General features: G+C 40.2%; 1 protein-coding gene across 1 annotated transcript in view; it reads left to right on the forward strand.

The window, feature by feature from the left end:
- Window positions 1–5,378: 5,378 nt before the first annotated feature.
- Window positions 5,379–27,713, forward strand: part of CDH11 (cadherin 11) — a 42,542-nt gene continuing 20,207 nt past the window's right edge. Inside the window, exons 1-2 of the mRNA XM_008928346.3 lie at window positions 5,379–5,500; window positions 26,079–26,472. Of these exons, the coding sequence (XP_008926594.2) occupies window positions 26,245–26,472 (228 nt within the window). The 5' untranslated portion in view covers window positions 5,379–5,500; window positions 26,079–26,244. The remainder of the gene's footprint in view (window positions 5,501–26,078; window positions 26,473–27,713) is intronic.

Consider the following 27,713-nt stretch of genomic DNA (forward strand, 5'->3'; position numbering starts at 1 on the left):
GGGTGCTCCAGAGAGGACACAGCACAGCGCAAACACCCCCCCCAGGCTCTGAAGGGTGGTCAGTCAGAGTTATTTACCCAGGCCTGCTAAAAGACCCTGTAATTGCATGGGTATTTATAAGGCAGATTATACAAGATTACCTTTTTTTTCTTTCTTGCTCTTTGTTTTGTTCTCTTCCTTTGCACTATCTTTCAGCATTACATGGTCAACCTCAAAGTGTCCGTAGAGATCCTGGTCATACTCTAATTTCAGCTATGGACATTAATGAAGTGACAGCCTTAATAACCTAAATTAACATTGAATTTGGTGCTGCTTTCAGTGGTGGAGTTGGACCAGGCGACCTCCAGAGGTCCCTTCCCACCTAAATTATTCTAGGCTGCTGTGTTGGTTGCTGCAGGTGGGATTCACATTCCTTGGTTTAGCTGCCTCTATAAGTGGAAAAAGATTCTCCTGGAAGGTGATTCCCAGCATAAGCTTATTTAGATGCCAAGATAATAAGTTGCAGGAGCAAATTATATACACCAAGGACACTGTTCTCCTGGTCAAGGCCCCCAGATCCATGTTCTCTAGCAGGACTAAATGCCCACTGTGCACTAAGAGACTTAAACTTCAGTGCAGACCCATTTTTTAATACCTGAACAGAGACTACCCACTATATAAAAATAGGGTGTGCTTGTGTGCCGTGTAGTAGGAACTAGAATAAAACTGAGAGCTGGCAGGAAACAGATTTTGTTGAAGCTGTGTTCCTGAATTGCAAATTGCCAAAATGATCAGAATAACTTCATGCAAATTATATTTATACAGATGATACAGCTTCAGGAGAGAGGGAAGTTTGGGCACTGCACAGCACAGAATAGCAAACATCAAAAATGACATATGGGAAGTCAAGTTTAAACTTCATGTTAAATCAGAACTTGTGCCTACATCTTTAGAACAGTTAATTATTCACTGAGGAGAGAAGGTGACAGAAAAAATGGGGAAGCTCTGCACCCAAACAGTAGAGATCCTCAACTGGCACATGGGAGCTCTGAATTCAGGTCTCTTTCCTCTGATTTTTATACTGATTAGTACATTTTTCATGTGTGGAATGTTTTACAGTGGGTCTTTGCTTACTTTTAGAATTGGCTCCAAGGTTAAGTGGTGTGTGGCAGGGTCAGACTGCAAATTCATGGTAGAACCACGGAAAGCTCACATATTCCTAAATCTTGGGTTCTACCTTGTGAGCTTAAACCTGCATTATATGTATTTTTAATTGTGTTAGGTGCTTTCTTTTTGCATTTTACCAGTATTGTTGTTGTTTATTGTGTACATTCTGAATATTTTAGTATCTGTTTAATATGAAGGTTATAAATACCTGTATTTTTGTAGTCTGGGAAAAAAAACTCATTCAACCACTCAGTCCATTTGCCTGGGCTGTGTAAAAATGTTGTTTCCATATTGGATTTGAATAAGTTTGAATCTCTTCAGGTTTTAATTCAGCTATACAAGTGACTCTGGGACTTTGAATATGGTAAAGTACCCTTTGCTTGAGCAATAATTTAGATTGATGACGTTTTCCTTGAGTAATACTTGGGCATGGTGTCAGTTGTCTTTCCAAAAGCACTTCTCTAGCAAACTATAATTAAATAACTTTGTGTGGAAACTTGAGGCAATGGAATTCTGACTATGTTAGAAATGCTTTTGGAAGTGTCATATATACAAGATATTTTAGGGTCATTTCTGTGATAGCTACCAGAATTTTCATTGGGCTTGAACAAAGTTGCAATAATCTGGCACTTTTTCTTTGCAACAACTGATCCCTGATGCTTTTGTATCTCTCAGTAACTGGGACCTCAACGTACACAGTTATAAATCCACAGTTTAAATCCTTTGATGACTATGAGTAATTTGTCTCTATTTCATTAAACTCTCACATATGTTCCCAAGTTTATTTCTATAATTGCTCTTCTGGAAATACTTAATTTTAGGAGCACATTGGATACAATTTTGCTCCAATCTGAGATCTTTGCAGATTTCTAATATTTTTCATCTCTTTTAGTGATAATGTACCTGGGTCTTTTTTATAGAGACAAATGTGTCAGCAGTGTAATTCCCTGCAATCAGGAAAAGGGAAAATGAAAATAAATAGAGGTTCAGGGCTGTTTTGGGTTTCCTTGATATAAATCTCATATTTTGCATGCTCTGTGATTGTATTAGTTTATTCACTTTGCCAAACAGCCCAAAAAGCTGTGAATATTTATTTAGTGCTGTTCCTAATAGTTTTTCTAATAGGGAATTATTTTGCTACAAAGAAAGACATTTGTAAATGAAGCAGATAAGCCCTTTGGCAGACAAGGAGTGTTTTGTTCAACACAAGAATTCTATTGTCCACTGCTTTAGTTGTCAAGTGCCTGGGGAGCCCAGGATTTATGATGATGTTACAATGGCCCTTTCAGAGGGGACTCTAAGAAGCTGTGAGATTCCGTTCCTCTGCTTTTCAGACTTTCAAATCTTTTTATCATGCGAGAACAATGCAGGATTCAGCTGCTGCTTGGGCCCAGCACTGCCCATTTCACATCAGGCATTGTGCAGTAATTACCATAGTGACAATGCCTGGGGGGCCTTTTCCCCTCCAACCAGCAACATTTCCAAATTGTTCGAGTTGTCACTTTGCATAAACCAGCTCTGCAGCCACGGCTTCTTTCACCCCCCCAAAAATCTTGTTGGGCTTGGTTTGATTTAAAGTGCCACTATGGCAAATCTATTTGGGGCATTGGAACTGTTTAATGGAGGGGTTTTTGAGTTTTCTTGTAATTGTAGTTGGTCTTTGAAACAGCCTTTTGTAAATACAGAACTTGGGGCTTTTTTGGCTTTTCTCCCTCTTGTAAAGGTTATAGAGTAATTAGAACTACATTATTGAAGGCATATTCAGCTGCGGCAGAAAATAAGAAAATAAAACCATATTATACAGTAAATAATAGGCATCTGATAAATAAAATAACGATAGTAAATAAATAGGTATCTGATACCTATATATCAATTAATCAGCTAAACTGTTTTACCTGCTATAGTAATCATTCAGCCGTCTTAAACCACGTTTTTCATGAAAATTGATATCTGGAGGAGTTTCTCCTTGCTTGATATTAATATATTAATATACTTGCTTGATATTTATCTACTTCAAATAATGGTTAGTGCTACAAAAAATATTGATTTGTAAGCCCTGATATCTGTTGAAATGCAGTGTAACTGAAGAATGGAGCCTGTACTTGAGAGTGAAATTATTATTTGTTATTTGAGGCTTGGAACAAGATGATCTTTAAGGTCCCTTCCAACCCAACCCATTGCGTGATTTAGGTGGTCACTTCACTGGTGGTCAGGTGTTTGCACAGGGAAAAGCTTCACAGTGTAGCAGGTCAGGTTGAGGACTGGCAGGATTTTTTATCAACCATTTGCTGCTTTTAAGAGCAAAACCAGAGCTCATAAAATTAGACCACAGGGATATGTAAGAGATATTTTAGAAATACTTATCCAAGCAACTTCAAATGCCTTGAGCATAAAGGAATCTTGAGCTGCAAAGTCATCCATAAAGATGTTGTTGTCTGTAAAGACACTGAACAAATTATCAAAATGAGAGAGTTTATTCAGTTTTAGTCTTTCTTTTCATTAATTCATCTGAATTGTGAATTAGTTATAAAGGGTCCTTTTAGGAAAAAAACAAACAAACTTGCTTGCAAAATGAGCATAGCTTAAAATGCCATAGGTACTTCATAGCAAATTCATTGCATAAATGTGTTGGAATATTTTTATAAACCAAGGGATTTTATATTAGTGACTCAGTCATCATACAAATGATTATTTCATAGAGCAAAATTCACTTTCTAGGAATGTGGTTTTTTATAGAACATGAGCCCAAATTTTTAAAACAGTAAGTCAGCATATCTGCAGCCACGAGTGGCCAGAGAAGCCACATGATTTTATTTCTTTCCTTGGTGGAATAAGTGTGAAATATGGTTTTGCAATATTGAATATTACCTATTCAACCAATGCCTGCCTATTTTGTTTCTCTACACTTTTGCTGGGAACTTTGAAATTTGGCCTGTGCTGCTGAACTGGTTTTTTGCAATTAAAACTTGATTGCTTTAACAGGGGTGAAAAGTGGGTATAAAATGGAGGATTGATATAGACCAGACAACAGTTAAACACTGAAGAAAATTACTGACTTGGGTGTATCGACTCAAGTTGCAGAGACTATTTTTCAATAATTTGTCCTAGAAATTTTCAGTTATTAAATCTTAAAGTACTGGGCAATCCACCCTGGTTTCCTTGGTGAGAATGAATCTTAGTCCTAGAATTCATTTAGTGCCGTTTAAGAATCTATCAAGGTCTCAAATGGGCATCATAAATACAGTGTCTACACCAGAACTTAACAACAGATCACACTGAGTATTGCCATGGCATTCAGTCACATTAAATATATTTTATTTATATTTTACTTGTAGAGGAACATGTTCTCAGAAACACACGGGGTGATGAAAGACTGCTCTGTGAACTGAGCATTCTTAACTTACTCATTTAAATTCGAGAAAAGACTTGCCTCACCTCCTAAGAAATGACTCAGCAGGTTTCCTTTTGTTTCTGCACCCTTTTTACAGCCTGGCTCAAATTCTTGACCCTTTTAGGAAAGAATTTTAACCACCAAAACAAGTATAGATGAACTTCTTACAGGCAGAGCCATCTCTTGCTTGTTTCCTTGCTTAAAATGCTTTAGCCTAGATATTTTTTTCCTACTGTAGTACAATTCTACTTCCTACAATAATTGACTCCCTTCTCCATCATAATGGTAAAACCACTAATTTTCTAATATGCCTTCAGAGCACTTAGAAATGTTCAAAGCACATTTTGTTGGTTGATGGCATCTGCACCTGTTACTTTTCTTCACTACAGTGTGTCTTGTGTTGGATAATGTTCCCAGAACAGACTTTTCCCCTAGAACTCAGTTTTTTGGGATTTTTTTCAGGAGATAACAAAAAAGATGTGAAAGAATTTTGATATGACCTCAAGCATTTTAGTTATGGGAACATTCTGGCAATAGTTTGTTAAATGTTCAAGGCCAGATTGGACAGGGCTTGGAGCAACCTGTAGTAGAAGGTGTTCTTGACCATGGCAGGGCAGGATTTGCTTTAGGGTCCCTTTCAACCCAAACCGTTCTGTGACTCTAAGGTGAAGACTATTTACTAATTTTCTCCTTGAAATTATAAGAAGCGTTTAGTTGCTTGTCTTTAGGCTCTTTTTAGGCTGCTATGATAGTTTATAGGGTAGACTTTAGTTTCGTTTTATTATGGTACCACCACTGCATTGGATTTCTGATGGACTTTCTCCTTGTCTGCAGCCAGCGTTGAAGTAGTGGGTCCGTGGCAGCAGAGACCTGACACCTGCAGTGGCTCCCAGTCTCATTGGGTGGATTTCAAATGTGTGGAATATGCTACGTCAACTGGCAACAAGTTTCCAGTGGGTGAAGGTAAGTCCTGCATCCATCTTTTAAGTGCTCCATCTTTGAGGGAGGTCAGATATCCATGGCTGTCTCATTCCTGTGCTGGCTGCACTATTTGTACAGGGGAGGGAACGCTGAACCTCGCTCAGGGTGTGCTGCCAGGCAGGTTTCTCGTGCCTCAGAGGGTTTCTCCAGTGCTTTCTGTGTCACTCAGGAGAGCTGATGCTGCAGGACACTGACCATGCTGTGCCTGGAAAGCACAGTTTGAGAAAGTGCGTTTTTGGGATCATATTGGTTTAATTTCTTGTTTAAAGCACTGAAGAACAGAAATGTCAGAATTTTTCTAATATTTAGGTTTACAGCTAGAATTTATCAGTCAAAAAGATTCATACTTTTCTTATTCTAGCGAGATTAATTCCATATTTGGTTTATTTCTCTGATATTTTATGCAATACCACTGAGCTGAATCTAACTGCTTAGACTTGGGTTAGGAAAAGAATGTAGTGGGTGAAAGCTTCAGAGAAGGTGGAAAGTGTGGAAATAGAGCAGTACAAGTAACTTAACAATAGTTGTATCTGCTGCTCTGATACCTTTAATTTTTCAGATCCTCTGTGACTTTCAGTCGTGCTATTACTGTGATTCCACAGAGGTGAGAATTGCCCACTTACAGAAATGCCCATGGTTTTCTTTTTTTAAATTAACACAGAAACAGATTAAGTGAAATAGATAGTAAATATAGAAACAGTACCATTTTTATGGAATCAAAGGCATGATCCCATCTGAATTGTCGAGGATAAGAAGTGCAAAGCCAGGTTGTTAAAAGCTGTAGCTCTGTAGCTGACTCAGGTTTTGCATTCAATGCACTCAAGTCCTGCTTGACAGACACTGCATTTCTGTGGACATGCCCTTGAATGACAATAATCTTGTTTCCATGAGCCGTGCACTTAAACACCCTGTGAGCAGCTCTATAGGTTTGTGTTTGCAGCACCCTCTGACTCGTTAAAGGGCAGCAATGAGGCTGAACGTGACAGTGACACCGACAGCAGCCAGGTTCATGCAGCCCCTGGGCTCCTGGGGAAGAGCTCAGCTTGGAAGATTCTGAGCCTGTCTGAACACAAAGGCCACGTTTTGCAAACAGTGCTCAGCTCTTGTTCGGATACAGCTTTTCAACAGAAGAATTCTAAAGAGGGTGTGGTTTGAAGGCTTCCTGACTAAGTTTCAAATTCATTTATGGGTATCAGGAAGACAGCAAAAATACCTGAAATGAGTTCTGCATTCAGGTTCTCTGGTCTCTGCTCCATGCACAGTTACATGCATTTTCTCACCACTTGTTTCAGTTTGCCTCTTTTGGTGTTTTCTTATGTCTCAGTTCATGGTTTAGTTCAGGCCTCTTTCTGCTCTACTTCGGAGCTACACTTCCAACTAAACTAAATTTTTACAAATTAAAGGACTGTGAGGGATAAGCTTAAAGGAAAACATGAAGGTCCATCCCTGTCACTAGTGTATGAGATAAGTGAATTCAACAATCTGGGTCCCTACTCCAGTTTTTTTCATGCCTTATCTGCAAACCTGTTGTGTCTTTTCTCATAGACTTTTTTACATATCAGGGTTAAAGTAAATAATTTCTGAAAGAAAGCTTCCTGCAGAGTAACTGTGGGATGTTCCCTCTGCTTGGGGTGTGAAGTGTCTCCCTGCAAAATAGGAGGAACAAGAGCTGCTTTTGTTGATTATCATGTAAACCTGTGCATCCATATGCTTCCTAAATTCTCCTCCCTTCTTTTGAAGGATCTTTCTTAAATTACTCCCAGCTGTGCCTGTTCAGGAATGCAAATTTCCTGTTACAGTAGCTGGATAATCAAACAGTTGAGAAGGTAAAATATTCATGTTTAGCTATTGTTCTGGGACAAGGAGCAGCAGGACAAACAGCAAGGCCCTGCTGAGCTCTCTGGGAGCTGGAACACAGGCCAGTAGCCTCAGGAAGTGGGAATATCCTGACTAGAGGTTTCCTTCCTGTATAGCTTGGATTTTTTATACAGAAGTTCAAGAGAGACTGGTAATAGGCAACACCAGATACATTTCCCTTCAGTTATGTTATTCTGAAAGCATTCTTTATGAATGAAGGGTCTGCAGGACCCAAAACAGAACAGTCTTATAGAAACATGAAATGGTTTGGGTTGGAAGGGATCTTAAAGCTCAACTCATTCCACCCCCTGCCCTGGGCAGGGTCACCCTCCACTAGCCCAGGTGACTCCAAGCCCCCTCCAACCTGGCCTTGGACACTTCCAGGGATGGGGCAGCCACAGCTTCTCTGGGCAACCTGTGCCAGGGCCTCCCCACCCTCCCAGGGAGGAATTCCTTCCATATATCTCCCTTGAATTTCTCTCTGTCAGCGTGAAGCTGTTCCCCTTTGTCCTGTCACTGCAATTCCTGATGAACAGTCCCTCTCCAGCTCCCCTGTAGCCCCTTCAGGTACTGGAAGGCTGTGATGAGTTCACCATATAGGAAGAAAAACTGAAGTTCACTTACCGGCCATAAAAATCAGTGTTGTCAGATGTATATTTTACCTCTTTCTTGTCTAACATCTTTTTATTATTTGTTTTTAATAGAAAGACTATGGTAGGAAAACCATGCTATTCCTGGCATACAGGGCAGATCTTGGAAGGAAATTGCTGTATAGTTTTGTTTCTGCACAAATGCCACGTGGAAAGAAGGTTGATTTCCGCCCGCAGAACTACAGCACAGAGCAGACACCTCATGTACCTGCAGGATCAGCTTATTACATGTTTTTTAGGATGGATTTTAGTAATCTCAATGACATAGGCTCATATATGAGGGCAAAAGCTTTGATTTTAGTAAGATGACACTCCAAAGTAAATTGAATCCTGAAGTGGTTCTTAAAGAAGGGTCTGAGAGTGAACTGTTAAGAGTAAGACAGTCTCATTTCACACAGTCTGTGTAACAAGATGCAGTCTGAATTTATTACTTTTGCTCTTTGGTGATCTTCAAGACTTGCTTGAGCTAAAACACCTTTGGACATATTGTTAGAATAATTATAAAACAGATATCTTGGTCAAATAGATACCAAAGAAGAATGATTATTTTGTTAGAAATTACAAAGTCTTCAAAGACATCAAGTGGGAAATATGTTCACAGTCCTGTCTCTTCTGGTGTCAATACCTCCTAACATGGACATTTTAGATTTTCCTATCTGCTTTTAATAGAAAATTATTTCCATGAAGTACTATTGCCTTGAAAGAGTCTTGACTTTGTTGAAATGTGTAATTTGTTTTTGGAAGTAATTAACTTGTACCTGAACTGAAATTCAGGTCTTGGTGGCAAAAGGTTTGTTCCAGCTCAAATGCTGAAACCAGAGTCATCAAACACTCATCCTCTCTGGGAAATTCCAGCCCTGTTTGGGCTGGGTGTGCTCTGCTCTGGAGCATTAAAAGGTTGATACATTGACTAAAAAACTCACCAGAACTCCAATCACTTGTGAGTCAAAATAATCTCAAATACTTGTGAGATCTGTGTTGTGATAAAATTAATTTCTAACAAAATGCCCATAATTACTTTAAAGGTGAGAAATGTGAACCAAAAGCTAAATCAAAGTCTTCCAGAAACAATTTTGATCAGAAATTACTAAGAAAACTTGCCAACCTAAACTATAAATCCTCTGTATAGTTGCTCACTTTGGGCTTCAATAATGATGATGATGATAGTAATAGTAGAAAATTTAACACATTCACCATAGGGTCTCCAAAAAAAAAATACACACATCCAGGGCTAGAAAAAATAAACACAAGAGAAATTAAATAGTGTGTCTTGCACATTTATATTACATACAAAAATTGATTGCTGTGTACTCAGCCATTCAAGTTTCATATGCAACAAAAACCGTCTTGAATTCTACTCAATTGTTAGTTTACTGTTTCAAGAATGAACATATTCTGTATGCTATTAAATAAATCAAAATTTAGTGTATTTCGTTCTTTTGAGGTATTTAACCAAGCCAATTTGTGCACTCTTAGTCACAGCTGAAGAAAAACTTCTTGTAAATTGCTTCAGTATCTTTCAGGAATACTTGGAGATATAACCATGCTACATATGCAATTTATAGACTCTACTCGTCTGCATAAACAGTAATAAAGTCACACAAGTTGTGATTGCTAAAATCTAATATAATGCAATGGTTTTCCCCCCTCTATTCCTGACAACCTGCATTTGCAAACGCTCAGTTACTGTATTTTAAAATGGCTTTTCAATTACATTCTACCGCTCTAGGGGAAAGCCTTTTGACAAAGGCATGACATAAACCATTTCTATTGCAGCTCCATCACAGTTCCCATAGCTAAACTAGACTGGACAGTTCATTAAAAAGAAAAATTAATAGTCCGAGGTTGTAGGGAAACAATAACAGATTATGACTGGCCTGTGGCAGCCCACTGAATTCATGTAGTGGAATAAAAATGGTTCCCTTGTCTCATAAATGAAGGTTTGTTTCAAGGTTTTGGGTGAAGTCACTACCTCTGTCCCTTTACAGGAGAAAAGCTGTGCAGTTTCTTGTCTATAAAAGCAATACTTGTAATTCCTGCAGAAGATTGATATGTACTCTTTGGGATATAAAGCACATGTTGGATAATCATTGACTAAACAGAATAGAATAGAATAGAATAGAATAGAATAGAATAGAATAGAATAGAATAGAATAGAATAGAATGACTAAACAGCTACATCAAAGCAAAAACTAACCTTCTCAGGGTAGGGCAGAGGCATGGAGGGGCGAAGTGAGGATGGAGTCAGGACTAAATCCTATCTTTTCTTATCTAAGGTAGGAACTGTTCTAGATCAAGCTAAGTTTGCTATACTGAGTGTGCCAAAGCCAAAGTATTTGTGATTCAATGGCAGTTCTTTTAGGTCTGCTTCTGCTACCTGTGTAACACCATATGTGATTTATCTCTTGCTTAAGGCTGTTCTTAAAGGTGTAACCAAGTCCTAATGGCCTCTTTCTAGATGTTGCTGCATATTTTTCTGAATTTCCTCAGGGTTTCATGGTTCGAATTTCCTGTATAATTCTGGTATGTGTGGCAAGCACACAGACTTATACTTTACTGTCGAAATCTGAGTTTTATTATATCAATGCTATAAATTCCTGTCTCAGAAGATATTTCAAAGCATATGGGCTCTGGGATGCATTAACTGTTTCTTTTGGCCAGTAGCCACAACCTTCTAATGAATTCAATGGGATAACAGGAGAGGCCAGAAAAGGGGAAGTCTGAGCCAATATAACTTTTGGAATCAAATGCAGGACTGACCCTGCAGGGTATTTTCTGGTTCTGTTTATGAACACAATCTTCTTTCAGAAACAGCGGCCTAAAATACTGAAAATTCCTGGTTCTGGTGTCTGATCCCCTGTACTTTTACAGGTTTATACCTACTTTTACAAAAGAACTTGGACATCTGGCCTCCAACTCTCCCTTTTCTCCCTCCAAAATAGGAAAGCAGATTATGTAATCTCTAGTCTAGCCACTCAGAGGGGCCTCCTGGCTCTCTTGGCTTGGTTTCATGCTCTAAGCTATATTTTGTGAACCGAGGCTGCACTGAAAGAAAAATAACCAACCAACCAAAAGACTCTCCTTGACCTCCCAAGCTGTTTTCATGCTCACACTGCAGGCGACATGTGTGAGCTGCAGCGTGTTGGAGGGAGGGTATTTCTCTGCATTTTTCCAGGGAATGTGCTCACACAAACATTGAGCCCTCACTAATGAGCTGTTCACTCCAAGGCTGGGGACTGACTGCAGACTTCACTGCTGTGTTGTGTTTACAGGTCCAAAGTACCACTTGTGCCCTCTCTCCCTCTCTGCCGGGTCCCAGGCCCAGGAGAGAACAGTCCCAGCGCAGGGAACAGCCTTTCAGTGAGTCACAATGACTCACTCCAGGGACAGCTCAACAAAGACCATGTTGTGCTGTCTCACAGGAAATCCAGTGACCCACTGGTTGCTGCTGCTCTGCTGCTCACAGGATCAACAGAATAACACAATGGCTGTGTATTCAAGAAATGGAATGGCTGCTTTTCTCCTTGTAGGTCTGTAGAGATTTGATTTGCTTTATATTTAACAAATAAAAAGATCAATTAACTGTTTAAGTGGGGAAACTTCCCAGCAAAGAAGAGAATGGCAATGGCTTTTTTGATAATTGTCAAAACTACTCTCCTAAGCAGAAGCTGGTGCTCTGTTGGCCCAGTCATTATCCAGGTTCCTTCTGCTACCCACGTGCCGTTCTCTCCTTTCAGCAAGATCTGTGTCCTTTAACCAGAGCTCACACATGGCTGACATATTATCTTTAGTGCAGCTGAACTGCTTTGCCTGTGTTACATTGAGCTTTCAGACCAGATTTCTTGAATCCTCCATCAGTTTATTATGCTACAGCTTGTCAAGATCATTTAGACCGAAGGAACAGAAGTTAAAAGCTAAGAATGTACTTTTAACCTAAAGTCTTAACAGTTAATCAAAGAATTGTTAGTTCAACTATGTTGAGCTTTTATACAAGTTATGTACAGTTAACAGTGATGCCCACAACCTTCCCTTTCTCTGGTGTCATACTCCCCATCAGCTGCCTGACCCATCAGGTCCTTGAGTTCCAGAACAATACAGGGATGGATCCTTCTTCCTCCACCCAGAGTGATTTTTGTTTCCTAACATGCTCCATACCCTTGCTTGCTCTGTAGCTCCACATTACCTCCTGGTTTGCTGTGAAAGGTGTATTTTCTGTACATTGAATAATGCCCTTTCTTCCTCTGTTATCCAAGACTGGTTCTGTGCAGCTCCCAAGGTTGTATCTGTTCCATGGCCAGCAGCTGACCCCTAGTGAGCAGTTTACAGCGTGGGGGCCTCCACTGTCATCTTGTACCTGGACTTTCAAATCTCCTCATATTATCCCATGCCTGTCTCTGCTGCATTTTATTTGGGGGTCATGGATAGTTTGTTCTACAAGGAAAAGTGGGTTGTTATTTTTATCTGTTCGTTTCCAACATGTGCACAAACCAACTGTGTGACAGCACACACTCATCTTGAGCTAAACCAAAAGCCACCCGGTCCTTAGAGAACCTGTTACAGCCAAATAAGTTAACCAAAACCAAGGCCCAGGCAGGCCAAAACAAGTCCTGATGATGAGTAAAGGTCCAAATGGGTCCTGCTACCTGTGCTGACAGCCTCATACATGGCCCCTGGCATGTCACAGCCAATGGGAACACCTGGGCTTACAAGGCTCTGAAATATTAACAAGTTCATGTTAACACATGGAAAATTATTTTTTACACTATTTATTTAAACCCCATTATGAAATAGGCATTTAGTAAACATTCTTTTTAGTAATCTTATTCTTATATAATCATTTCTGTCACGTATTATAGTTGGGTTCAGTTAAAGCTCTGTTTCCAAACACAGTATAAGTGGCTGTGTGTGTCCTTCATAATGATTCTTCCTGCTTATAATATATATTTACCATTCCTTGGGTCTGATTCTAAGCTCACTTACTGAAGCTTGAGCCAGAAGGGGTTCACAAAATTTGCACAAAGAGCTTTAGAAAATAAAGATCATGTTAAGTTTTTTATAGCAATGTTTACCCTGTCAACCATTACATTGGAACAAGAAATATGTCTGTCTGTTCAGAAAGATGTTCCCTGTTCTTGGATGAATCCCCAGATCCAGTTTCTCCAGCTGGTGCCCGTCTGGTGCTTTATTCTCTCTGACCACTGGATTTCCAGGAAGCTGTTTTTTATTGTCCTCCTGCAAGTTTTGCAGTTGAAACCCCTGTCTTTCAGTCTTCAAAGTGGTGAGAAAAGAGAGGGTTAGCTATGTCACTACCCTTGGATGTGACATTGTGAAGGTTCCGTAAAGAAATTCAGATACTAATCCGTATGGGTTACCCTTATGCAGCCTTTTCTTATTTACTAAAGAGATTTAGAGGAAAAGGAGGATGGGAGTGTTCAGCATCATACACAAAGATACACACCTGCTGAATGAAAATGCTTTTAAATGAACAACTCCAGATTCCTTGTGATGTGAACAAAACCAGCAAATGTCAGTACTTGAATCCTGGGAAGTCTGAGATAGCAGGCTGCACCGAAGAACAGGGCAGAGGGTCTGCTCAGCCTGTTCTGAAGGTTAAACCATTGGGTGCTGCAGGTTGCTTCTCAGGTATATGTCAAATTTCCACAAATAATAGGGGAATCCTTAGCAAGGTTAAAACAAAATCTGGGAAAAAACCTGAACAAAACTCATAGGACACTCAACACACTGCAACTAACAATTTTATCCTGGCTTGGAAACAAGAGGGAAAGTACTGATGAAACATAAAGTTACAGATTTGGAAATTACTTGGAACTGTGAAAGCCTTGTTTCCCTCTGTCAGGGGTGATAAAATGCACGACCAGAGATGGGAGGCATTTGATTTGATGCATTACCACACACAGACCCTTCTCAGTTCCAGTAACCCAGTCTCCACAGCCTCGTGCTCTTGCAAACATGATGTAATTATGGAGAGCTCCATTTTGTACAATGCACTTGATCATTAGTCTTGGGCTTTCAGTCACCTTCATCTTGTCCACCAGCTACTTGCTTCTAACGCTGTAATTTGGGCTTCTAGCTCACACCGGCTCTCTTGGGCGTAATACATGGTCTTTAAAAGCTTTTTATTGACACAGCCTCCATTTTCCTTCTCTATGCACTCCCAAGACTGTCAGCAGTCATTTCAGTTTGTTTCTTATTTCAGCTGTGAAGTTGACATTTCCTTTTAAAAAACTAAAAAGGTCCAAAGTTTCTAAGTATTCCATCCTTCTTCCAATAAATGTAACAAGTACCAATGTATTTAGAAAGATTATGTTTGGTGACAGACTCTCTCATCTCTCTTTAACCTAATAGTTCCTTTTCCAGAAAAAAACATAATTACTCCAAGAGCAATTTATTTAATTACTGTTATGGGAGACTTCAAAGGAAATTGGTTGGATTGAAATAGTGATATCACCCTGGCAACATTTTGAAAAGAACATTTTGGTAGAAAAATATGCTGAATGCAAGGGCATATTTAATGTGGGAAAAAAATGCCTAATCCTGTTCTTTTGAATGGAACTTTCAGTCTTATATAGGTATATGTGTGTGTGTGTGTGTATGTACATATATGGGGGGTTATTATGGGGGTTTGGATCTATTTTTCTGCTATGAATATAAATTCTTTCCCCTCTACTTGTCTCATTTTAAGGTAATTCAATCAAAAAAATGTAACTGTTCTCAGTGCAGCTATTCTACCAAATGTTGGGTTGTTTTCCTCTTTCTTTTTCACAAACTCATTTTCAAGTAACACTTCCCTGGTCTTCGTTAGGGAGAAAACTGTTATTGGTTTGGAAGTTAAAGCTGTACCTGACTGGACATACGCTCATTCACACTCAAGTACTTTTATAACTGCACCGTTGGCTAAAAAAGGCATTGGGGATCCGAAATGAAGAGCTCTGGTTGGTGATCTATGGTTGGTTAACTCTGGTTGGATGCAGATGTATCTCACAAGACCTGATTATTGCACTCTTAAGGTCAAGACTTGCCCTTGGCATCAAAGAAATGGTGGCAAAAGGTATTTATATCCTCCAGACACATAATTCTCTTCCAAAATACAACTGATTATAGTTGATTCATAGCTTCAGCTACAAATAACACTAATCTAATTTTAAAATGCCCATTTTTGGCCAATTTTCCATGACCAGCTCACTGTGGAACATCAGTTTCTGAAATTTTTATGTAAGAACTGGTTCAAGGTATTTAAATTTTGCCTCTTCTGGATGATAGCCTGATAAACAAACAACCTTCCAACTGTAGCAAGGCACTGCCTTTAAACTGTTTTTGTTAATGACTCTGTCAGAAGAATAGAAATGAAATGTTTTGTTGCAATCTCCTGTGATTACAGGTCAGAAATAGTGCCAAGCTATAGTCTCTGGGATGTGTTAGTGTTCATGTGATCAGCTAGAAATATGTGATGAACAGCTTTAACTCAAAGCAAGTTCTAACCATGAAAGATGTCCTGAATAATTTGCCCTTTTTAAAAATGTATCATTTAAATGAAAAACAAATTTTAATTGCAAGCTGACACGAGCCTGTCTTTGTGCTATTTATATGCTTAGCATCTAATTGTATCACTTTAACACCTCTTGCTGCATTTTTAGTTTTGTAACATAATGTTGGGAATTATGTCTTAGTCCTTATAGCTTTCAAACACTGAAAATACAGATAATTCCTCTGATTTGTGCTCAGAGCAGGTCAGAAGGCCAAAGGGAAAGTTGTGGGAATGGAGGTGGTGTTTTCTTTGCATTTGTGTATTTGTTTTTTAGGTTAAATGGAAATATTCTATGGTGACTAATTACAACAAGATATCTCAGAAGATACTTATGCAATTATTGTTTGAATGATAATCTTATGATTTAATGGTTTGCAAATAATATAAATCCTCACATTTGGTCTTTTCAGGTGGAGCCTCCCCTTAGGTATCTAAACAATGATGGTCTCTGTTATTGGTGCTATTGAGGCTGTTTCAGGAATGTGTTAGAATATTCCTGGTGTTGTTATCTCATGCTATCAAGCCAAAATAGGTCTCTTTAGAGTCTCTGCCTCTGCAAAAATTAATTATTGATTCACTTTTTCATTCAGAATTCTCAAAGTGGCTTTATGGAAGAAATTTGCACTAAAGTAGAATAGTTTAGCAAACTATCAAAAAGAGAACCTTCATGTGCACGACTGAAAGATCTGAGCTCTTCCTTCTGCAGCTCCAAGAAAGCTGAGAAAAGAAGGCGGCTCTTTGATGAGTAATTTAGCCCTCACCTTTCTCTCTTTAGCAAATGTATTTGTAAAAGGGACTCACAGTAATTCACTAACTTGTCAGGTTTTATAAAGATAAATGTTCCAGAGAATGTAATTTGAGACTCTAAATAGAGTCAAAATGGTTGCTAGATTTAAGGTGCTGCTGGGGTGGTTTCCATGTCCTTCCATAGGGGAAGCCTTTTATCAGGAACTTTCCTAATTGAGGGAGACCAAATTGAAGGGCAGCAGGGGATGGAGGAGTCTTGGAGAATCTTATCCAAAGTAGAAAGTTTCATAGAGGAACATGCTGGTCATAGAAAACCCTCACAGGATGCTTTAACAGTCTGGCATTTCAGCAGCACTGCTGAAGCTGCCTTGAGAAAGGAGGCTGTGAGTGCAGTACCACAGACTGACTTTGGATTTCTGATTGTGTGGAGTCTGTCAGCCCTTCAGCAAGAGATTAGAGATCACCACAGAAGTGGATTGCTTGATGCAGTTCTTTCTGGCTTGATTTGGTAGCTGAATGGACCTGCCTGCAGTCATTAGTTTTTGATGGGTTTTCACTCTTTAATCTTGACTTTCTGCCTCATTTCTGGCATAAACCAAAAGGCCCGTCAGTCACAGCACAAGTGTTATTTAGACATTCATACTTATACGTTCTTAGGGAAAAAAATATTCAGGGTTGGCTTAGCATGTAAGTACAGCATTAGTAGCTGGAATTAAGTTCACTTTAGTTATCATTTATTTCCTCCTCAGGGGGTCATTTATAGTCACTTCCATTGAACTGAACTGAAACGAGGATGGACTAGGCTGGAGCTGTATTGGCCTTGGACCACACAGGAAATTAGGAGAATTCCAGTTTGTCTGAGATGCACAAGAACACAATTACTATTTAAAATAAACTCTACCAAGAGCTTAGTCATTACTTGAAATGACTCTATCAATCACCATGTTGCTTAATAAGACTACCTTTCTTATGCCGGTTGTTTTGCTGTAGAGTTTATGCTTAAAACCAGTCAGCCTCTGTCACATTTATCTTAAGTGGATCTCCCTAGGGCAGCAAATAAATGTAAAACTCTGTTTACAGCCATTTTTCACTTCCCAAGCCATTTAATATCACTCTTTCAGGCTTATTTCTGTGTCATTCACTTCATAATATACTAAGTTGTCTTCCTGCTCCCTCCTGCTTTGCATGAGGTACACCAGTGGCAACCTCACTCTCCTCGAATGGGTACAAAGTAAATCAAAGCTTGGTGGAAGTGCTTTCCTTCCATGATGAATTCAGAGCTGGATACTCACAGACACTTCACATCATACCATTCAGGAGGTTATTTTTCTTTCTCTTCCCTGCACAATGACTTCTGTTTTCAAAGAGCCATCATTTTCTGTGTTTGTCTATGGTTTCGTAATACTGAGTCCCAAAGCTGCTCCAGGAAAACATGGCTACATTTCAAAAACTGTTCTTTGAAGCAGCTGGGGATTATTGGCTTTAAACATCTCAGTAATCCAATACAGCGCTATAAAACATAATTTAAAATTGCAGAGGATTAAGATTTCCTTTCATAGGATTCTACAGACTCAGAATAGGATTCTACAAAACTTACTTAGCATTTTTAAAGCAACTTCTTTTGTAAAGATGGAAATCAGCAGTTCTGTAAAGATTTTATTTCTGTATTTAGTACATACAAATCTTGCCATGACCTAGAATCCCTCTGTAGTAGGATACCTCTGGAGTCCTGGCTTTTTACACACCATATATAAAGTTCTGTATAAAGTTATATATATAGTTAACTCTACAGAACTGCAACTTCAGGTTCTAATCCCTTTCATTGCATCATGCTCCTGTACAGAACAGCAGAACATGAACTGGAGGAGTGTGAGGTTCTTCTTCTTCAGAGGAATAACTAAGAGAATTTTTTCCCCAAGTATCTTTAAATGTGAAAAATATCTTTTCCCGGTCTAAATACTTTTGTCTCATAAGACTGATTATATTTTGTGAATGACACAGAAGACTTCATGTCAATTTGCATTCAGATGAGGGTTATTTGCTGTTGGCTCCAGTGAGACCTGGAATATGTTTCAGCAAGAAGAGGGATTCAGTGGTACAGAAGGGCCCACAGGGAGTTAGTTGCTGGTGGTCTGTTCTAGAATCACACATTGGAAAAAAATGAGATTTACCAGTTATATATACAGCAGGAAAATCTTTTCCTGTGTCAGAAATTGTCATTTAAGCAAAACATTTTGCATGAGACTAATGCAAATTGGCCTTTAATCATAAAACAACAGAATGATTTGGGTGGGAAGGGACCTTAAAGCCCATCTCATGGGCAGGGACACCTTCCACTAGCCCAGGTTGCTCCAAACCCTGTCCAACCTGGCCTTGGACACTTCCAGGGATGGGGCAACCACAGCTTCTCTGGGCAACCTTCCCCATATCCAATCTAAAGCTACTCTGTCAGTTGTCCCGTCACCCTGTGCTCCTGCTGCTTGATTCCCAGCAGACACATATCCACGGCCAGTCTCTGGGGTTAGTCCTAAAGTCAGTGTGCTGGGTGTGGAGTCCTGCAGCTTTTAATTTCCTATTTTGTATGTGATGAGTAAGGGCCATGTCCTGGCACTTGGAGAGGGAACTCTGCTGGTGTATGAACAAAACTCCGTGTCCTGGGGGAAAGGGTTCATGTGAGGAAGCAAAAATCCATCTGCTAACAGGCTGATTTCCTGACTGGAAACACGTTTAAAGCCCTTTCCTTCTGGGGTCCCTGAAAGTTAAAAAGCTGATATTGTCTCACCCTCCAGTTCAACTCATTCCATTTAATGTAGACCTTGCAAATGATGACACACCAGTGTTGCACCTTTGTTAATTCTGCATATCATAGGGGTAACTCTATCCAGGACAAATCAGGCTTAGTCTAGTTCCAGTGGAAAAACAAGATAATCCTAATTCGAGTCTTTAGAGTACCTAGAATCTCAAAGTTTGGCATTTTTCAGGACTTTGCTACGTGTGTCATGTAAACTACATATGTAGGACTTGATATGTCGCATAACATTATTTCATGTAAATAAAAGGAGAGGCCTTATTTCCATGTGAAGTCTAAGCTAAAAACTATTCAAAGATTGGTCTGATAATGCAGAACATTTTAAAATCAAAAAGTAACCGGGAGAATTAAATTAAAGGCGCAAGGTACTGATTCCTGGTGTTTTATTTTGTTTCACAAACCAAAGGGAACAGGCTATTTGTTTACTTTTTTATGCATAATTTTCTTGAAATGAGTCAAGGAAAAAAACAATGTTTTGTTAAACAGAGAAAAATCAAATCAAACCCAACTGTTGGGTTACCAAGATGTGTGAAACTGGGTGGTTAGGGCTGAATAGCTTTCTGCACCAAGAACTAATATCCTTCAAAAATATTTTCGTATTAATGTGCACAAAATTTCTTGACAATAGGTAGGCATCAGGTGTTTGAATGCAGCAATGTGCAAGAGTATGAAGATACATGCCAGGCTGAACTGCTCACACATTCATCAGTGCACACAAGTGATGGAATGGTTGTGCAAAAAGCTCTTCCACATAACTCAATTTTCTTTTAGTAAAAACTCCCAAAGCAGGTAAATTCATGATATACCCTAAAGATTTGCCAGTAAGGGCTCAGTGGGACTCGTCTGATTATTTGATCTGGTAATATGATTCCTACCTTCTTTCCATGGGAACTGCTCATTTTCATGACCCTGATTGCCCAAAACTCAGACACTCTCAACTCCAGAACTAATATGATCCAATATTTATTCTGCCATTAAAAAACTATTCATTTCCTTGTCTGATGATAAAATTACTGTAAAATTAATCATTCATCTTCTCAGTTAATTCTAATTGCAGCTAAAATCACATTTGGACTGGGAGTTTGCTATATTTACTTGATACTTGTGCAACACATTTCAGAACATAATCATCCATTATTATACCCCTACACTGTGGTCTTGGCTGCTTTCTGCCAAGTGTATTCCTGAGAACAATTGCTATTTTAATGTATCATCCCGAAGTTACAGCCTAGACGAATCAGAAAAATTGTTTAGTCTATTATAACTTGGCATATGGTCATTTAATAGCATGCAGGAAATCATCAGGAACGTGTGGGATTATTTTTGCTATAAGTATAATGAAAGGAATTTAAAATTGGCCAGACTTCACTTCCGCCACTGGTCTTGTCATTAAAATAATCTTTGCTGGCTCTTTAGTTTTTTCTGTTAGTCATCTCTGAGCAGTCATTTACATTAGTGTGAAGCTGTGTAGAGCAGACTGACTTTTTAGAGTATGTTTTCTGTGTGGACTTGGATATATTATTTTTCAGGTTTATGATAGATGTGTTCTTAATTGAATTCTTACATGAATAGTGTATTTCCAGTAGGAATATCAATGGATATTATTCTCTGAGAGTAGAAGAACAGACTTTTCTTATGTTAAAATTGAAACTTATGAACTCTGCATTTCCAAGACTAAGTAATAACTACAAGTACACAGCACAGACCTGTATCTAGAAATGCCCAGACAGCATGTTCTCCCAAGGATTTAGGGTCATATTTTATTTCCATGCAAACATTTCTGTATGCACCCCATGGTGTATGTTGTTTTTCAGAGTCTGGACTAGATTTTTTTGGACATTTCTCAGTCCTGGATGGCTCAACTGATCAACTAACGTGGGCAGCATTTGGGAATTTCACTGCTCTCCTGTGCCCTGCTGATGTAACTGGATCTTGTTAACTCTTGTTCTCCCTTTATCCTCCATAAAGCTATTATTCAATACCAAAACTGCCAACACTTGTTTGTACGCAATTAAAATATGTTAACGGAATTCTTCCTCTTGAGAACAGTCTATCTTAGTGCAAGGATAGTTTGTAGCTTCTCATGAGGGGCAGAGGAGGGGCAGGGACTGAGCTCTGCTCTGGGGGGACCAGGGACAGCAGCCAGGGAATGGCTGGAGCTGTGTCAGGGCAGGCTCAGGTTGGATCTCAGCCAAAGGTTCTTCCCCCAGAGGCTGGTTGGGCACTGCCCAGGCTCCCCAGGGCAGTGGGCACAGCCCCAAGGCTGCCAGAGCTGCAGGAGGGTTTGGACAACGCCCTGCACAGACACAGTGGGATTGTTGGGGTGCCTGTGCAGGGCCAGGAGTTCGACTCCATGGTCCTAATGAGTCCCATCCAACTCAACTTATTCTATGATTCTGTGAAACCTGGCATCCACTATGCTTATGGAAGTGGGAAGCAGCTTTTTTACAGATTTCTTAGGAAAACTTGGATTTTCAAAATTACATGTTGTGCGATTCCAAATGGATGTCTGCTGTGGATTAACCCCAGCCAGCAACTCAGCACCACACAGGCACTTGCTCACTCCCCTGCTCCTGCCCTGGGATGGGGGAGAGTCTTGAAAGAGTAAAAGTGAGAAAACTCATCACTTGAGATAAAGATGCTTTATAGGGACAGAAAAGGAAGAAAAGAATGATAATAAGGATGAAAGAATTAGAATGTACAAAACAGTTGGTGCACAATGCAATTTTTCACCAGTCACAGAGATACACCCAACCAGTTCCTGAGCAGTGGTTCCCACTTTATGTGCTGAGCCTCATGTCGTAATGATTTGGAAGGTCCTTTTGGCCAGTTTGGGTCAGTTGTCCAGCTGTGTCCACTCCCAGCTTCTTGTGCTTCCCCTCCAGCCTCCTGGAGGGAGGACATGAGAAGCTGAAAGGTCCTTGACTCAGTATAAACATTACTCAGGAACAACTAAAACATCAGTGTGTTATCAACATTATTCTCTTACTAAATCTACAACACAGCACTGAACCAGCTACCAGGAAGAAAATTAACTCTATCCCAGCCCAAACCAGCACAGTGTTGTAGCTGGGTCAATTGCCCATTGAGATTTGTTTGCCGTTGTTGAGGAATATAATCTATGAGCAGAAATAACAGTAATTTTCAGGACATGTGATTTTCAGAACATGTGACATGCTGTGATTTTTTAAATAAAATATTACAAACATTCACAGCAAATGAGTCTGACAGGTTACTATCTGTGCAGTGCCTGATTACAAATGCTGCACACAGAATTTTGGGACATTCATTCAAGCAGCAGCCCAGACAGCTGCAGCAATAGCCATCCTCACATCTCTATTCCATGCTTGCAGGATTACGAGGTATTTTTCCACAAGAGAAAAGGACCCGCTTTATAAATTTTAGCTCTAACCTGAGAGCATCTTGTGCACCTTGACTTTTAGAATAAAATGCAATTTATAAAAGGACAAACTGCAACTGTTTTGAATTTGAGTAATTTCGTAGACTTCAGTGGAACCTGTGGATTTATTCTCTCAGCTTTTCTGCTGTGGGAGTCAGAGGGCTCTCAGAGGGCTCCCTGCTGGGGCAACACAGCGTGAGTGAGCAGAGCAGGACCTTCAGGAGGGGCATGAGGAGGCCAGGGAGACCTTATTGCCTGCAGCTCCAGCTTCAATTGCAGCCTGACGTCCTGTAGGTCACTTACTAAAGAACCAGCTCGGCATTGCTACTAAAATAGAGTCCTTTGACTTTATAACTCAAAACAGAAGCAATTACTATAAACAGTCTTAGGGATTTTTTTTAGGCCAAGTTGGACGTGCCCTGGACGTGTGTGCTGGGAGCCAGAACCCCCTGTGCTCTGGGCTGATCCCCCAGTGTGGGCAGCAGGGCAGGGGGGGGTTCTGTCCCTCTGCCCCTCAGGTGAGACCCCCCTGCAGAGCTGCTCCAGTCCTGGGGAACAGCACAGCAAGGACATGGAGTTGCTGCAGAGAGTCCAGAGGAGGCACCAAGATGAGCAGAGGGATGGAGCAGCTCTGCTGGGAGGAAAGGCTGGGAGAGTTGGGATTGTTCAGCCTGGAGAAGAGAAGCTTTGGGGTGACCTGACTGTGGCCTTGCAGGGCCTGAAGGGTCCTGGAAGAAAGATGGAGAGAGACTATTGACAAGGGCTGGAGTGACAGGACAGGGGGAATGGCTTCCCACGGACAGAGGGCAGGGTTAGATGGGATATTGGGATGAAATTGTTCCCTGTGGGGGTGGTTTTGCCCTGGCCCAGGTTTCCCAGAGAAGCTGTGGCTGCCCCTGGATCCCTGGAAGTGTCCAAGGTCAGTTTGGAGGGGCTTGGAGCAACCTGGGCTAGTGGAAGGTGTCCCTGCCCATGGCAGGGGCTGGAATGAGATGGGCTTTAAGGTCACTTCCAACCCAAACCAGTCTGTGATTCTGTGAAGTAGTGGATGAGAGATAATAGTTTTCTTTAGCTTGAAGATATGTTTCCATACATGTGCATGCAGAGGATAAAACAAAAGATAGCAAATAATTTTTGCTTCAATCCTTATTAATAAATTAGGCATGGATCTGGGATTACCAGTTTGTTTCCATCACTTCGCACTTGAATAGCTGATATTAAACACATATGTATCAGCTTGGCTTTTCCATTATTGGTAAGCAGCTTTACAAAGTGTTTACTGGTTTACATAAAAGTATTGAGAACTTTTGGAGTAGTGGGGGTATTTGTTTACTTATTTTCACAGTTGAGATCATTATGGGATGTTAATGGTGAATGACTGTCAGTGAGTTTAATTTTCAAATGCATCCAAAGTCTATTAACATAAGCAGTTTACTTACAGGGGTTTTTCACATCAGGTTTAAAAATGCACAGCTGTCCAGGAATATGTTCCTATTCCAGTTCTGTCTGGAGCATGTAGGCTCCTTTTAGCATTCCAGGAGCCCAAGCCCCTCTATCTGCTGCACGAGTGATCCCTGTAGTACAGATCCCTGTAGCAGTGTCCCTGCCCAGGGTAATCACCTGGACTAGGCCTGGCACTAAGGACTGTTTCACTAGAAGGACACTCCAGAGCAAACTTTGTCTGAAATAGCAACATCACTGATTAGCTGGATGCAATTATGAAGCAGACTGACCTGGCCTTAAGGTGCAGGATTTGGTTACATCAATAAATTTCTGTAGATGAAGAGGCCAAAGGAGGTTACCTCGGGTGCTGGAGATTACATTTCCACAAGGATGTAAAACAAGAGGTGTTTATGCACAGGACAGAGCAACTCAGTCTACACCTGTGGGATGAGCAGAGAATTTGATGGGTTGTGTTTATAAAGATGTACTATGTTTAATAAAGTTCAATGCTGGGGAAGCTTGGTAAGTAAATGCTGCATACCTAGGGCTTCAATTTCATTTCTTCTGTGCAAATCTGGGTGGAAAAAGGAGTGTCCTTTCCTTTCAGAATTAACCATTATCATTGGAAGCCACTATAATCTAGTGTTGAAAGACAATTAAATGGATACAACGAATATACTTAGTAAACATGCTTATGAAAACCTGAGTGTGTTCACACCTCACTGGGTGAATTTCATCGAATTCATTATGCTGGAACCATTGTGGACTTGTAATTGAGGTTATTTCAGTTTTCAATGACATAAGATTAAAAACTTACCTTTTTTGAGCAAATAAATCCAGATATTTAATCTTTTTGCCAATGTATTTTTATGTACCTGTGCAAATGGATGTGGACAGGAGGGCACGACTGCTCAGGAGGTGAGATAGATGTCCCCACATGAGTAGGTTTGGTACCAGTGAGATGTTTTTCTGTTGCTGGAGTTATAGACTGGAGTGTAGGTTCAAGCTTTTCCCTCTATTCACATTTTGCCTGCTGCAAATACCAAGTGTAAAATCTTATTTCTCATTAAAAAATTGTTCTTTTTTTAAAGCTGATGGTAGCACATGTATGAATATAACATAACGCCTGTATAAATATAACATCAAATGTTTTGTTAGTATTTTGCAGAAGAGCAAAGTGAATTACACTGAAAACTGAAAGAAACATCATAGGAAGCTTGTAAAATTGGTTGTTCTATAAAGATTCAAGAAGAATATATTGGAAACCCCAAAGTGGCCTTTGTGATGGATTGGGAGCTGCTGAAGGTTTAGACCTTAGTTCAGGTTTCACTCTATTACGCAATTTCTCCTTCAAATATTAATTCTGACCTAGTGTTTTAAGAAGTATTAGAAAGGAAGAATCAATATAGTACTAGAAATAAATAGCTAAATAAATTGTTACATTATCAAAAATATCTGACCAAGTTTTTGTTGGTTTGTGGCACTTACTCTCACCAGCCCAAAGCCAACAGACTGATTTGGGCAATCAATGCTGCTTCTCTGCTTTGATGACTTAAACCTCAGAGGTGTTTCAAGGGTCTAAATCCAAACTGTAGGTCCTTGGAGCTCTGTCAGCCACTGCTCCTGCCTAGAAAAACATGGGTGTTGTGTTCAGCGTGGAAATGTGTTGATCATGTAGAAATATTGCATCCTTGATAAGTCTTGGTCTCTCCCTTAAATGCAGACCTGTGGCTTAGCAGCTTATATCTAAGGCTTATATCTAAGCTCCAAAGAGCAATTAGACATAAATTAGGTCTTTCTATAGTTACCTTGCATCTTGGGCTAAATCCATTTGAAAGGATCATGAGAGAATATAATTCCCTATCTTTCAACTTCCAGGCAGTAACTGTCCAAACCAGTCAGGAGATTCTACAAGGTGGCAGTTCCATGTAACAAAGCACCAAATATGCTCATTAGTCTGTATTTCATAATTATTGATTTATTTTAGTCTTCTTATCTTGACATTTATCGAGGAAGTCCTAATTTTATTTCACTTCATAAAAAAATTACTGCATCCTCAAAGACTTCTATAAAGAAGTGACAATGTTCTCCATTTTACTTTCTTTCAGGAATTAAGTTGGAAAGCTGCAGAGCATTAAAGTGATGTGTTTAATGTGTGGTGGCATCCTATGAGCACAACAGTCTGTGTGAAACTTCAGCAGCGTCAAACTTTTTGAGTTCCAAGGTGGAAGGAGTAGATTCTTGGATACTTCTGTGCCTACAAAATAACCAAAAATGAAGGAGGACAGTTGTTTACAGGCTGCTCTGCTTTGCCTGGGCATGTTGTGCTACAGCCACGCCCTGAGCACGGGGCCACTGAACCAGTCCCGGCCATCGCTCCACGGGCACCACGAGAAAGGCAAGGAGGGACAAGTCCTGCACCGCTCCAAGAGAGGCTGGGTGTGGAATCAGTTCTTTGTTATAGAAGAGTACACAGGACCAGATCCTGTGCTAGTGGGAAGGGTAAGAAAGAATTTCCTTCTCTGTCATCAATTAATATTATTAATTTATATTGTTATTTTGTGTGTTGCTGAGTTTTTTCTTGCCGTTGTTTCTTCTTGCTCTTACCTTTGTGTTGTTTTAGCTGCTTCTTCAACAGCTACTTATTCACCTAGAATCACTTTCTTGGAGCTCAGTGTAGATGTTAAGCAAAATACCATCTAAGACAATACAAATATTTCCACTGAACTCAGCAGCCCTTGCATGAAGGTGTGAAAGCTGTTACTTGGCAAACCAGCAAGAACCACAGAAGCACTTGAGCAACAATATGTCCCAAGAATATCTGTTATCATTCTTGGGACTTTAAAAGTAGTAATTAAAAATGTAATGTCCAACCCAGCAGCTCAGTAAAAGTGTCCTGCCCAATAGGTATCTTCTCATCATTTCGTTTTCAATTTATCAGTAAAATCAAACATATGGAGGGGTGTGTATAGAGCGAGAGATATCTGTGTGCACATGTGTATGTGCACACATCCCAGACTAGTTTTTTATTCTGCTACTGTCTAACACTAGCAGAATATAAATAGATAAATAAAAAAGCATATTTACCAGTTTTTAAACAGTCAGCAGAACTCTGTTGACTTAAGACCAGCACAAAAAGAGTGGGGAAACAGGACCAATGTCAGCAAATACCATTCTGACAGCCCGGTTTAAAAGGTGGTTAGTGTTAGTAATTTGTGGATGTCAATATAAAATCAATAAATCTGTAATTTGGCTCAGTGTTTCCCTCATCCATCAAAGTGAAGTGTGCACTGGTTGCAGAAGTAAGAGTGTTTAGTAAGCATTTGTTTCTTCTTTTGTATTAAAGAGGGTATAATTAGTTGGCAATCACTCCAGTTGGCAATCACAGAACAGAGAATCATTAATGTTGGAAAAGCCCTCCCAGCCCATGGATCCCCCTGTGCCCCATCCCCACCTTGTCCCCAGCCCAGAGCACTCAGTGCCACGGCCAGGCCTTCCTTGGACACCTCCAGGGATGGGGACTCCAAACCTCCCTGGGCAGCCCCTGCCAAGGCCTGACCACCCTTTCCAGCAAGAAATTCCTCCTCATGTCCAACCTGACCCTCCCCTGGCACAGCTGGAGGCCGTTCCCTCTCCTCCTGTCCCTTGTTCCCTGGGAGCAGAGCCCGACCCCCCCCGGCTCCCCCCTCCTGTCAGGGGGTTGCAGAGCCAGAAGGTCCCCCCTGAGCCTCCTTTGCTCCAGG

This window comes from Manacus vitellinus, unplaced genomic scaffold (assembly GCF_001715985.3).
Source record: "Manacus vitellinus isolate BGI_N305 unplaced genomic scaffold, ASM171598v3 scaffold_10_pilon, whole genome shotgun sequence".
Taxonomy (NCBI): domain Eukaryota; kingdom Metazoa; phylum Chordata; class Aves; order Passeriformes; family Pipridae; genus Manacus; species Manacus vitellinus.